General features: G+C 42.1%; 1 protein-coding gene across 7 annotated transcripts in view; it reads right to left on the reverse strand.

The window, feature by feature from the left end:
* bicd1a (bicaudal D homolog 1a) overlaps nt 1-14166 on the reverse strand; it is a 36851-nt gene that overhangs the window by 12184 nt on the left and 10501 nt on the right. For all 7 annotated transcript variants that reach the window (XM_084365058.1, XM_084365057.1, XM_084365062.1 and 4 more), the window contains exons 2-3: nt 3497-3709; nt 157-309 (exon numbers count right to left, since the gene is read on the reverse strand). In XM_084365058.1, coding sequence (XP_084221184.1) covers nt 157-309; nt 3497-3709 — 366 coding nt within the window. The remainder of the gene's footprint in view (nt 1-156; nt 310-3496; nt 3710-14166) is intronic.

A 14166-nucleotide genomic window follows, 5' to 3' on the forward strand; every position in this document is an offset into this window, starting at 1 on the left:
AAGGCGACCACATTCAAAGGCTATATTTCGAAATTTAGTCTGAGTCATGCATCTGAACGGAGATGGCATATGGTGCCTCATCATTAGAGGCAATGAGACAATTTATTTTATAAAAGTATTCTGAGGTACTAAAATGGTGACGGCCTTCATACTGACCTGGCTCTGCTTGAGCGTGGACACCAGCTTCTGCAGCGTGATGTTCTCCTCCTCCAGCTCGGTGTAATCCTGGAGCAGCCGGGTCTCTCTGAACTTGTACTCCTTGATCTCCTCCCTCATCCTGCTCCTCTGTAGCTCCAGCGTCTCGTTACTCTGGAGCAGAGAAAGAAGATAAGTTGGAGAAAGAAGGGTTCATAACCTTAATCCCAGCCAAAGTTTAAAAACTCTCCCTCCTGCTTACGATTGGAAGACTTGTCTCGTACTGAGGATCAACATATCTCAGCCCTCACATACCGTGCAAACTTTTCCCCTCTGATGGCATGGGAATGAGGCAGCGAGTTTCATTATGTTAAATGCAATGAGTCAGCACCCTCTGACTCCAGACACATCATTATTATTATCATCGGGTCACCTGCTGTGCACCGATAGAAACATGAGCATATGCTGGAGCGGATAAACTGCCGATTAGAGTAATGCACCAGCCACGTAAGTCATAAATCTAAGTACAGCGGTGGGAATATAGTGACAGACCAGCAAAATCATCTCTTCCCACAGTCATGGTTTCATTCCTAAAGATGTACTCACAAGTCAGAAATGACGAGCAGAATAGGAATGAGGTTCTGAACGAAGACATGTACAGTACAATCTAACTTGACTGAAGCATTATATAAAGTGGAATTTACAGTATATGTGCGCATGTGTGTAGTTGTCTCAATGCAGAGCCGCCTGCACCTCCCCTGCAGCTCGCTGTGCATATGGCAGAAGTGCTGACCCAGAGACAGTGTCAGGGGTGGGTGGGTACAAGCACAGGAGGAAGAAACTCGGAGACGTGAGACACATATGGCCTCTTCAGTACCTCAGTATGTGTGTGTGTGTGTGTGTGTGTGTGTGTGTTGAGTGGGGATGACTGTACTATTTGAAGTGGCAACTGGACTGAAACTAAAGACCGTTATGATACAGTGAACCTTTTGATTTGTACAGTTGCTGACAGCAGCTCTTATATTCAGAAGCTAATGGAGCCTAAACTGCAAAGTACACAGAAGTACAGTAGAATGGCTACTGCAAATACAGGATCAGATAATAGAAACCAAATGACATTATAAGAACAAACAGTATTCCCATAAATAACCAGTCATACAATAATACACTGCTGTACAGCGCACTGTATTGTTGTTGTCCAATTACATATTCATGTCAATGCAGGGATTTACACTGAGCTGGGTATGAACTGCACAGGATTAGAAGCCAATTATCAGTCAGTGAGGCTCTATAGAGGCTTTTTCTGATCAGGGGCTACAGCGGCCGGGGTCAGGGACAGTGCGGCACACAACGCTGGCAACGAGCCCGCCACAGGGGCAGAACTGGGCGACTCACCCCTCATCTGGAGTTCACAGCACAGACAGCTTTATTGGATTCATGACACAATGGCAAATATGGCAGAGGTCCAACTATCTCGTATTCATTCATCATTAACACCACTGATGCAGTGGTAATGGGGAATAAATACAAAATGTTGACAGGACGGAGGATGCACTGACAGTGCTGTGACTTAAATCAAAATAAAGGCAATAACATTTTGGATAACTGTAGTCATTTTTTTGTAAGCTTAGGCTTATAAAAACATATCATTTGTTAAATGTCCTATGTTTGTATGGTTGGGATTTCAACTTATTTCTTAATTATTTCATGTTCTGACTGAAAACAGCAAAAGCAAACATTCACTGGCTGAATCTAACTTTCCCAGGAGTTTGAATCTGTATATGTGGAGATGGGTGTTTGTGAAAAGTTGCTTGGAACCTGCAAAAACCTTTTGATTAGATGCGACTTCTGACAAATGAAAATCTCCCAGTGCGGCTGCAACATCTGGCGACTGCTCCTCGTTAATAGACATTTCAAAGAGACGAGTGCATCTTCAAAGAGCCCTGATCATGATGCCAACAGGTGACAGGTGTTTATGTGAGAAAGAGCAGCGTCTCAATTGAAAATATTGGTTTGTTCAGCGTACTGTATAATTTGGAATATCTCAGTTTATTGTGTCACAGTAACAACTCAGCCTCACAACACTCCCTGTTGAATATAGTGAATGAGTGTGTGTCCTGTGGGTGTATCGCTAGTTGTGTGATGAGAGCAGCGAGGCTCACATGTGCCGAGCTCAGGGCATTTCACTTATTCCCCAGCTTAGCACCGGATTTGCCCCCCACAATGGGGTCGTGGCCGCGGCGTCTGACCCCCGCTCGAACTCCTGCACTGCCCGACACAGTGGCTGCAGACATGTACAGATGCATCAACGCACGTTCACACATACATATTGTTTTCTCTGTGTGAGGTCTGACCCCCTATCTGCCTGCCTGTCACTGTGACCCTTGGGCCTTTATCAGACACACTGACCTCATGTATGTTTATGTACTGTACATAAAGAAGGCAGAAACCGGAAAATAGTCAGCTTAAAACTAAATAATTGCATGTTTATAATGTTTTACCAGTTTTCTCTAAATCCAGAGGTACCTTTGTTAGAACTCTTCACAAAGTTTTCATAACCATAGACTAAGCTGCAGATTTTAATATTTCTTAAATCCATTTAGTCCCCACAACTTCCAAAATAAATGAGAATCTATGCAACTACTACTTATTTTGCATGTCTTAAACATATAATACATTTTAAAACTAACAGACCAAAAATGTTATCACCAGTTGCCACATTTTTAAAGGGGACATATTATGATCATTTTCAGGTTCATAATTTTATTTTGGGTTACTACTAGAATAAATGTACATGCCTTAGTGTTCCAAAAAACAAAAGTTTTCTCAACCTGTTCAGTGCTGCAGCTCTGTATGAAACACAACAACTCTGTTTTGGCTTTAAGCAAATGTGTGACACAATGACTTAGTGTGATGTCACCAAGTCACAGAATTAAAGGTGGGACTTCTGATGAGGTGTTTCAGGAGCAGTGTTTTCTGTGGGAGAGAGGAGCTTCTGTTGGTGCAGACTTCAGCCTTTTTAACTTTCAAGATCTTTTACATGCACAAGAACATAAAACACTGAAGGAAAGGGAAAAAAACGGAAAAGCATAATAGTCTTTAATACACGACTGAAGCATATTCAAAGAGGACATGCCATTGAAAAGTCTTCCTGAGGGATCTTGCATTTTTATCGTATTACGATGTATACATAAAAACATCTTAATCATGTAAACCACTACTACTAAAAGAGGGATATATATACATTCATGTGTTCCACTGTCAGATAATACCATGCTGTTTTCTCAGATCTATCATTTGACTGACTTCTCCTTGTCTTGTACGGAGTGATAAATCCCCTGTCTGCTGCGGACTACCTCACCTCTCGTAGCTCCTGCACGAGTGAGTTGAGCCTCTCGTTCTCCGCCTGGGCGTTGGACGCCACAGAACGGCTTAGCGTCACCTCCGTCTGCAGCTCCAACAGACGGCCCATGTAGTAGGCCTCCTTGCAGGCCGACTCCTGCAGCAACGTCTCCTCGTTGGTCTCCCCATCCTCTGCAACCTTACGCTGGTTGGTGTACGCCTGGCCGAAAGCCTGGGGAGGAAGAAACGGGATGGTCAGAGCAACGGCAAAAGAAATCATAATTTAAAAAAGAATAAAACGACCAACAATCATCTTCTGGGAAGTCAAAATTGAAGTGACACTGATGCAAATCCTGTCATATAACATCAACATCCTAATCCATGCGAGGGATTTGCACCCACTGGTATGTAGAATAAATCTACCACGTCTTTCACAGTTACGGCCACTAGGCGCACTCCTGCTGTACTTTTGACCACCGACAGCACACTTGCAGGGCCTGTCCCTCAAGGATACCTGCTTTCTGTCTATGTGGGATGATGTTTCACTGGGATCAATAGACACACTGTTCCCATTTTCCTGACACAGGTTTTCACGGCACTGAGAGCTGACTTGCCATGATAAAGGAGCCGAGGCTTGATTGAGAAAATCAAAGCGAGCATCAACAGCAAAACAGGCCTCCCATACTGTACCTAAACTAGTGGTGCAACAAACGCACACGAGCTCAGTGAAATTCAGATATATACAGTTTCTTCCTGCAAGGTTAAGGGAATAACACATCATTTATATTATATGAGAGTGCAATCCTGCAGTATTTCCCTGACAAGGCTGCCTCGGGTGCAGACAGAATTTCATGACTTGTAACCGCACACTCCTCGACACACATGCGGCAGCGGCTCGATAAATACTATGAGCCATCCTTCACTTTCTCAGCAGATCAGCAGGAAAAATGGGTATGTTGCCCGCGGTAAGAGACAATGGATCAATACCGTCTCCTCTGAAAAATATTTTATGGTTTACAATTTCCACATGAAACTGTAAACAATGCAGCATGTACAGTTGTGACGTCTACAGGGCGCAGTTCCTGGACAGAGTTACCCGACCTGAGAGCCGATGCAGCATAAATCATAAGGGAGCCATACATTTCAGCCTGGAGTATTAATAATTCACAATGAGTCTTCCTAATCCCACCTCGACATAATAACAACATTTTCTCTATTCCAGATGAATCATTTATAAGGTACAAGCATCTATTATTTGGAGACGACAAAAGCTTCAGTGTGCAGCTGTCTCTTCTTCCTGGTCATTTTTCATTTTTCTATTTACTTCTGATTCACAAGCTAACAGGTTAAGTGAGCAGCGTGCAGTACATTGAGGTCCTCTTGTTAGACAGGGGCGATTTATTACAGTTAGAAATCTGTTTTCGAGCAGGTCATGAATCAGTATATAGAGCATAAAGAGTATATAGAGCACTAACGCAGAGAGAAGGGGGTAATCTCATGGATGTTTAGCCCCTATGAGCTCCTGCAAACACTTTATATAGGGAACACATATTACTCATTTTCTAGTTACTATTTAGCCTGCATCTTCGTTGCCTTCGTTGCTCTTTAATAGTCATTGTAAAAGCCCTTCCTAATACCCTATTCTACAACTCCTAGGCTATTAACTAAGAGCTTTTCCTGAAAAACCTCATCACTCAGTCTGTTCCCCATTCTGAAGTGACATCTTGCTCATAACTTATTCACAAGCAGTTTGACAGTTATCAACCCAGCTCGAAAGATAAAAAAGGACTCAATTTAGAGTAATTTGGACACTATTAACACTTGTAGTTTTGTCTTTTGTTACATAAGAATAAGCTACATGCCCACACTGTGCAAAGCATATTAAGATCTTAATTCATGCAAACGTACTTACTCACTATGGAGAAGCCGTAATTAGGAGGTGATTGAGTGAAAACTCTCAATAACCTATCGTCAAATATGGTCATACAGAATGATTGATTGCTATTGAGCCAATATGTGACTAATATACATGCTACCACAAATGTCTAAAATGTGAAGGATTATTAACAAATATGTGTAAACGTGCTAATAAGTGAGGCAGGTTAACCTCACTTTCCAAATGTTTCTTGTTTATGCTAAGTGAAGCTAACTGGCTGCTGGTTGTAGCCTTCCATTTAAAGCAGCTGTAAGTGATATATTTTTTATTACAGTAAGTTTTAAATAGCTCTATATTTCAACAGTGATCACTGTTATAGAGTGTTTGGTCAGTAAAAAGGGAAAACATTTTTTTGGTATCCCTGCCCACTGCATCCAATCAGGACAGAGAATTCCATAAAGAGACGGTCCTGTCTGCTAATGAACACACAGAGAGCAGGATCCTCCTGTTTGCTTCTACTGTATGTCTGCCGATTACTGCAGCGCATACATGTGGTGACGTAGAGAGGAGGGAGAGAGGGAATGCTAACTGCAAAACAATGCTTACAGCAGCTTTACCAGACAGATATGACAGTGGTGTTGATCCTCTCATCTACTAATACTACTAAAAGACAACACCCACCCCAGCAGTCACAGCCATCTGGCAAAAGATACAGAAGTATCCACTGCCGTACCGTCAGACTACAGGGCAGCATTCATACTCCACGCTCCATTGTATAAATTAGTTTGTCTTTCTTTTTTCTCTGTTATGTCGCATTAAGGAACTAAACTTGGTTTTGTTTTGCAAGCCCAGTGTTGTAGATAACAATATATAAAACATTAACTTCTTGGCAAGAGAGTGACTAAGTGTGTTTCCCAAAATGTCTTATTATAGGTTTAACAGCAGCTGTACAAAAACTTTGCCTCCTTTAAAATAAACAAAACAATCTAAATGTATGACTCAATGACAATTTGGGATGAATTATCTGCTGTATCGTTGCATGAGAGTAAATTACAGGAGCAAAATGTCAGTTAATGAGCTTCATTGACCACCTTCCTCTGTCGAATGCCACCTGCTTTTTGAGTACTCGACACCAGCCAGCAGAGCACCAGTAAATGTAGGTTGAACAATAGATCCAGTCACTAGTCAAATGAATTAAAATTGTGCACCCACTTATCCTTTCTGTCAATATGGACCCACATTTCATCTCCGTGCTGTAAATCAGGTAAATAAAACACTATTTATTCAGAAGGGCACCGATTCCCTAGGTAGATGGATTTATTCAAACTCAATACACCTCTTTGTTTTCCCTGTGAATTACAAATGTAACAGTTAGCATGTGAATAACAGCCAGCAATAATCAGCCCAGCAAAACAGCTATAAATACACAGAACATTTAGCCATCCAGCCACAAACACTGTACTCAAGGGCTTGCTTTTTAATGACTGGGAACACTCGTGCAGAATAAAAGTACTGTATTATAATTGTCTCTCTCCTCCTCCTTCTGAGTCGCTCACCACATATCTTTTATGTTCAAACTCTCTTGTTCACTCGGCCCCGCGCCCTCCGTCGCTCTCCGGGGGAGGCACAGTGTGATTGTAGTGAATGATTAAGAAGGAGGGCCTCAGGAACAAAACAGCTGATTAATTCCAAGCACAATGTGACTGAATGAGCTCGCATTCTGGCTTCAGATGAGAGGCTGTCAACGTCCGAGCAGGCCTCACAGCAACAGCTGGACCCTGCAGGAGGAAAATCTGGACCCACAGAGTCCTGCTGTCGGGCTTTTAGTCCGACGCAGTCGAAGGAGAGAGCAAAGATTTACCAAAAGAGCAGAGTGTGTGAAATGTGAAATGCAACAGTTTAGGCTTTAGTCTTGCCCTTCATGTGCTGGTAATTTGAAAACAGAAATGGACGTGTGTGTGGGAAATATGCTAAATTGCTTTCTTGCCGAGGGCTTGATGAGGAGATGGACACCCATTTCATGTCAACAGGCTAATTAAGAAGCTTCAGACAGAAGAAGCCAGTTAGCTTGAAGAAACATCTCATCTGGCTCTGTCTTAAACAAAACCCACCTACCAAGCCCTCTAAAGCTCAATAATTAACACCTTATATCTTGTCTCTTTAATCCCTACATAAACCAGAGTGTACATGCAGGATTACTTCTTGTGTGGGAGGAATGACCTGAGGTGAGCACCAGGCAACTAGCATCGATTTCCCAGTTATTGCTCCCAATAAAGAGGCTGGCAGATTCCCCCCTGCGAATCTAGATCTTCTTGTTTTTACACTTTGGTTTTGTACAGATTAAACAAATGTGTTAAAGTCTTGGTGAAATAATGAGACAGGCTAGTTGTTGTCGAAGTAAAGAAAAATCTGGCCAAGCACTCTATCCCAACTTTCAATACTCTGCAGGCACCTTTCATTCTGCCTGATGGTGTGTGGCAGAACCACACAGCAACAGACACACAGACAGGAGGAGTTGCAGACAGTGATTCAGCAGCAAGTCATCCATGGAGAATCGGTGGGTCTTGGATGCGTAAGAAAAGGCAGAAGGTTTCATAACAACCCTCTCTCACAGGCTGAGCTGTGCTCCTCGAAGCCAGTGCTGACAGATTGGTTTGATGTTTTCCAGCTCATTAACTTTGGAAAGAAAAAATCACTCAAATATTCTTTATAATAAACTAAACAAATGTATTAATAAACAATAACAACAGTATTTTGGTTCATCACATTCTTTCAATATGACATAATGATAAGACAACAATTCAAGTGTTCACATGTGTGCTAGATCGCAAACAGGAGGCTACGTTGTACAATTCAACTACTAAACCATTACTGCCATCTACCTTAAAAATGAAGAAAAAAATAAAAAGATGGTTAAAATAACAAAAATAAGGTGTTATCTAACTTGGTAAACTGAAACAAGCCTTGACAATATGCCAGCTTTACCCACACACTCATGCATAAGAGACAGAGAGCGACAGAGAGACTGCACACAATCCCAACGAATAATGTTGTTTCAGAGTCTTTGATCGACCAACGAGTGAAATTTCTTAATATATCTTGTAATTAATTGTAATTATCTTGTAACTGTAATTAATTGTAAACTGTGTTTAAAAACCAGCCCGAATCCTGTACACCTCCTCACCCCATTTTATCCCACACAAAGAGATCCAAAATCACCCAACTCAATGGAAATCCTCCCGATGCAGCAACACTGCAAGTCTGCCTGCTCCATCTGCTTCCTTTTCCTCTCAAAGGATCTCACAGTGACTGACACTGAGGCCGAACATTTACACATAACGGAGCACAGTGTGCTCTGGCCCTCCTGATGCTGTTGCACCATAGCTTCTGTTGGGCTAAAAATAACACTTTGACAGCTCTGCATTTTTCACCCTAATTACATCAACGTCACTGACAATCCTGCTCGCTGTTTCATTATGTTGATGAATTAGCATTGGCCCTGTATCTGTGCCCTAATTGGCAAATGCAACACAGCTAACAAGCCAGACAACATGTGAAGAACAATGTGGATAATTAAAGTTTAATGCCATTTTCCACAGGATGATATTAATATGTAGTCACTGATTGGCAGACTGTTCGTTTTTGTGTACTGAAAACCCGATAATGCATTCAACCTTGAGGCTCCTCTGCCTTCTGTGCCACAGTGGATAAAGTCCAGACAATAGAGTCCCCCTCTATAGATATTCATCCCTGGGGCCATGGAAAGAGGGAACCGACCCATCGCTGCACCAGTGTGAGAGGAGGAGCGTGTGCAACCCTGAAATCCTTCCCTGACTGCTGCAGTTCTTAATGAGGAGTCAGGGGAGGACCTGTGAGGGTGCGATCCTGCATGTGTGTGTGTGTGTGTAAGCAGCAGGAGGAGGCTATTTTTACACCCAGGAGGGAGAAGAAGTCTGATTTATTACTGCAAACTTTCATGATTATTGGGTCATACTGTACAAGGTCTTCCCAGTGTCAAAACAAGTCTATTTATAGATACAAATGTAATGCTAGCAAGGGGTATAGACTTAATTACATTGTAAAGGTCACAGAGCAAAGCTTAGAGCTAAATGCTGCACTTTAAATTCAAACAGAAGGGAAATGAGAAATTGACGGAGGCAAGAGTAGAATTTTTTTGTGATCTATAAATGGGGCCTTTGTTTATTTAAATTCCAATTAATGTGAATTTTAATGACATGATCTAGATAACCTAACCTATTAATAATGACATTGACTTAATGAATTGTTCTAACTGTACAGTTAACAATTAACTGATGCATTCACGGGAAATTAATTTGAACCGTGATGGATGTGGATTAAAGATTCAAAGACTTAAAATCAATTAGTCGCAGCAAGCCATTTATTTATTTTGTGAAAGGAACACATAATTTTTACGGCTCAATTTGAGAGATGACATCTTTAAATTTGGATCACGAGAATGATTGAAATGTCAACCAGACAGCTTGCTGAGCTTTAATCTCTGCCGCTGCTCCAATATTTTGATAAGTTATGGGGAAATCAGGGTATTAGTCAAGCCATAAGTAGGAAAATTCTTATGAACACACACACTCACAGTACATGTACAGAGTCACACACACACGCACGCAAACACACACACACACACACACACACACACACACACACACACACACACACACACACACACACACACACACACACGCTGTTGTGTCCTGTCCAGATGGTCGACCCAGCCAACCACATCAGGGATTTCAGTACCATGGAGAGAGACATGCAGGACTGCTGCTGAGAAGCCACACAGCTGTCAGCCGTCATGACGAGAAGTGTGTGTGTGTGTGTGTGTGTGTGTGTGTGTTAGAGATCAGATAGTTTGATAAATGTGCACCTGCATGCCAGGAAATGTGTGAATTCACTAGTCGGTATTCAGGTCACTTGCATTGTGTCAATCATCAGTTTTAAATCATGTCACGAGTGTCTGAGACGGAGCCAAAAAATCCATTAAAAACAAAAGACCAGCAGGTACAAAACACCACAACAGCATAAATTATAGAAGAGCCGTCAGTCAGGAGTCCGGCTTTGCCAGTTTAGTTAGTGAATAACCTCTACGTGATTGTGCAAACTCTTTAAATGATACTTTACTCCCCCATGATTATTCTACAATAGAAAGCTGAGTGAAAGATTTGATTGCCCAAAAGACTGTTTATTTCAGGATTGCACGATGCATATTGGACATTTTGACTTAACAAGAGCAGCATTTACAAACTCAATACAGTTGGCGACTGTCTGCATGTTGAAAGTTAGATCGCCGTCCACCAATAAACACAGAGAAGAGGAGAGGAAGACGACCTGAGTAGAGCCACACAGCGTAGACTGGAGAGCCAAACATGTTGTCTACAGGTTATAGGAACTTCTTTTAAAATAATAACTCACCATAAGAAGCAGGTAATTAGCTATTGGTTATCAGAATCGGCATGCATCCCTACTTGAATTCCTATTATTATTTCACCGATCCACCTTTACATTCTACTATCTCCTCCTAACTATCATAATCCAATAGACCCTCCCTGCCTTCTAAGAGCCTACTTTTAAATTCCACACCTCCTTTTTTTAATACAAGCCTCCTGATCAAATCAATCTGATATCACAACGACATCACGTTACTATTTTTCTACAAACTTAAGAAAGCTCACTTCTGCACCACAGAGGACATTAAACAGCTCATAGATAGCACTTTTCATGACAAACTGAGTGCCTCTTTAAATGCAAGTAATTAAGTGTCACACAAAAGTCAGACTCTCGTTAAAGTGTGACATTAAAGGACGTTTACTACATGCAATTCCCTCTCAGACTTGTGTATTTAGTATCCTCTGATGTACTTAAAAGCCATATCCATGATGAGCCACTGATGTACAGGTTTATGGGCCTCGTCGCCCTGGCATAGCTTGCCCTTTAGCAAGGACACCGAAACGTCCCCATGTGCTTCTCAGCCACAGGGAAAAGTGCCAAGTCAAGAGATCTGTCATCTATAAAAAACACACAAGCACATTTTCGTGAGCGAGGGGAAGCTGGGTAATCATAGCCCAGCAGGAATGGAGGTCAGTCACACTAACACAATTAACAAACAAAGCAGATGCTGAGGAGCAATTTCATGATCAAAAACACATTCGGTGACACGTGTTGAGATCTGAACCCTGCATGTAGTGTGTTGTCCTGTGTGAAGTTGAAGTTGTGCAAACACTAAAAATAAAATTTAAATTTTGTGTGTTTTTGTGTGTGCTGGAAGCGACTTGTCCTCCAGTGAATCAACAGGGATGTGTATAGTTTATCAGTATAATGCTGAGTGCTCAGGCATGCTCCGCTGCACCATTTAAAGCCCTTCTACTTAATGAATTACTGTCTACATAAACACTGAGCCGGGGATGATATGAATACTTTATAGATAGTCGGGAGGGGGAATGCGTATTGCCCTGATTTCTCTTCCTCCTCACTGAAGTGCTATTCAGCTCAGTGAGGCCTATTATTCCTCCATGACAATATGCTATTATACTGACACTCGAGGAAAAAAAAGCTCTAATGCAGGATAACAGCTGAAAAAACGCCTTAATAAGCTTTATAGTGGAAAATCCCAGCCAGTTACAACAAATCCACAATGGTATCACATCTGTCGCTTCCTCACCGACACAATGCGTACAGTACATGCAGAGTGACGCTGAGAGGTCTGCCAGGAGACATGTGGGGTTTAGTTGAAGAGATGTGGCTTGTTAAAGTGATTCAATTTGGCTCAAGTCTGCTGCTGATAACAATGATGCTTGGATTTTTTCCCAGAATGCCTATCACTTAAGTGTGTTCAGTCAGTGCCTGGCTGAATGGACATTGAATTTGAAGAGTGAGAAGCAGCTGGGCATAAGATTTGTTTGCCGGAGCCCAAGTGACTCTTTATTCCCTTTTTCACTTCTCCTTGAATCTTTACATTCTCCTCTCCTCTCCTGCTGACTCTTTTCATGAATTCAACACATCGACCCAGCGTTAAATTAAATTGTGGACCGCTCCACGATGAGCCATTACACCAATCTTGGGAGACATTTTGTAAGATAGGGGTCACAGTATAAAGACGTGGACGTAGACAGATTGTTTGCTTTGTCAAGCTCTGATCGGCACAAGCAGACTTTAAGGCACATACACACTGCACAAACCAGCTGTAACTGTGTCATATGTAGCCTTCTCTCTGCTCGGTAATGGGCCCTGCAGGAGCTCATGAGCAAGTCAACCATAAAAACACATGTCCTACCCTGTGGGCCATCCCAGCACACAAATTGATATTAAAAAAAAAACATGCATGGCTACGGGGACACTCCGACATGCACTTCACTGGTATTCATCCCGGACTCCTGCCATTCATTTGTAGAGGCAGAAAGTACCAGCAGGCTGCAAGGGAAAATAATAAAAGCACTGAGTGAGAAGGAAGAGACGAGGCTGTAATGCAGAGTGAGTGTCTGACACAGACAGTAGGAAGGAAGGAAGAAGAAGGTTCCACTTAAAATGAAATAAAACTAAGACAACAACAAATCATCACATTTCAGAGTATTTGGAAGTAATGGTTCTCGATAAATAAATGATTAACTGATGCTCAGGTCATTTAACAGTTTCAACTCAACACACAAAGACTTGAATAGGGCTGCACATAATGAGTATTTTCATTATCCATTAACTGGCCAGTTATTTTCTGATGAACTCATTAGTTAAGTCATAAGTTAGTAACTCAAAATTGTGAGAAAATGCAGATAACAAGTCCCTAGTCTATGTTGTCTCACTTTCTACACTATGGAACCTTTAAGAAATTTAACATCCGATGTGCACCGTCCTCTACTTTACACTCTCAGCCACACATTCTTTAATGCTTAATGTCAACGAGTTCTCCGTGCTGCAGCCTCTCGCTGTAGCTTGTGGCAGGTGTGCTGCAGCCAAATTTAAAGACACTCAGTATTTTTGTGCCTCCAGGTGTTTGTGTGAGTGGGGATGGGCTGTTGCAATAAACTAAAGCTGCCTCTCTCCCTCAGGATAGAGCCTAATAAACACAGCAATACACTGATGCTCACAGATTCAGGAACACTCACAGAACAAACAGGGCTAAATAAAAGGTTTCAGTGATCATGATCCCTAAGGTCTTACATAACAGTGCAAACGGCCTATTTTACTGTTTTACCGACTTCTTGCTGACTTACTGTTCCTAATCTCTCAAAAGTCAAATCTTTTTGACTCAAATATTTTTATCCTCCCTTGTCCAGAATCCTTTAAGTGCTCTCTCATTCCATCATAATCCTCCTAAATGACAACAGACCACTTCCATTATGATCCTTATCCAAGCACTGAGTCTCCTCAGTCATTCAAGTGTTCAGGGACTTGCCCGGGGTGAAGAAGAATTAGAGCGCTAATGTGGGGAGTGGGGGGATCGACCCACTCTGCTTCCTCTTTGCCGCACACTTCACTCCCTCCTTCTTAAAGTCTCTCATTGCTTTGTAAGACTAAGTGCTATTCCATGAGACAAGGGACCGAATGTGAGACAGGGAAAAGCGAGTGTGCTGAGAGCAATGACGATGGCAATGAGCAATAAAAAGATGGAGGTGTTGGAGAGCTCGCAGGCTGATTGGTATTCTGTGTCAGCGCCAGCAGACGCACCCAGAGAGGCAGCCAGAGAGACAGAAAGACAGGAGACAGATTCGACTGATAACATTGTCTCCGGTCTCTGTAGTTGGTCTCTGCTGATAAAGAGGACTCAGTCAAGCCAGACAAACACA

Source organism: Pagrus pagrus, assembly GCF_965226575.1.
Source record: "Pagrus pagrus genome assembly, chromosome: 10".
In the NCBI taxonomy this organism is placed as follows: Eukaryota; Metazoa; Chordata; class Actinopteri; order Spariformes; family Sparidae; genus Pagrus; species Pagrus pagrus.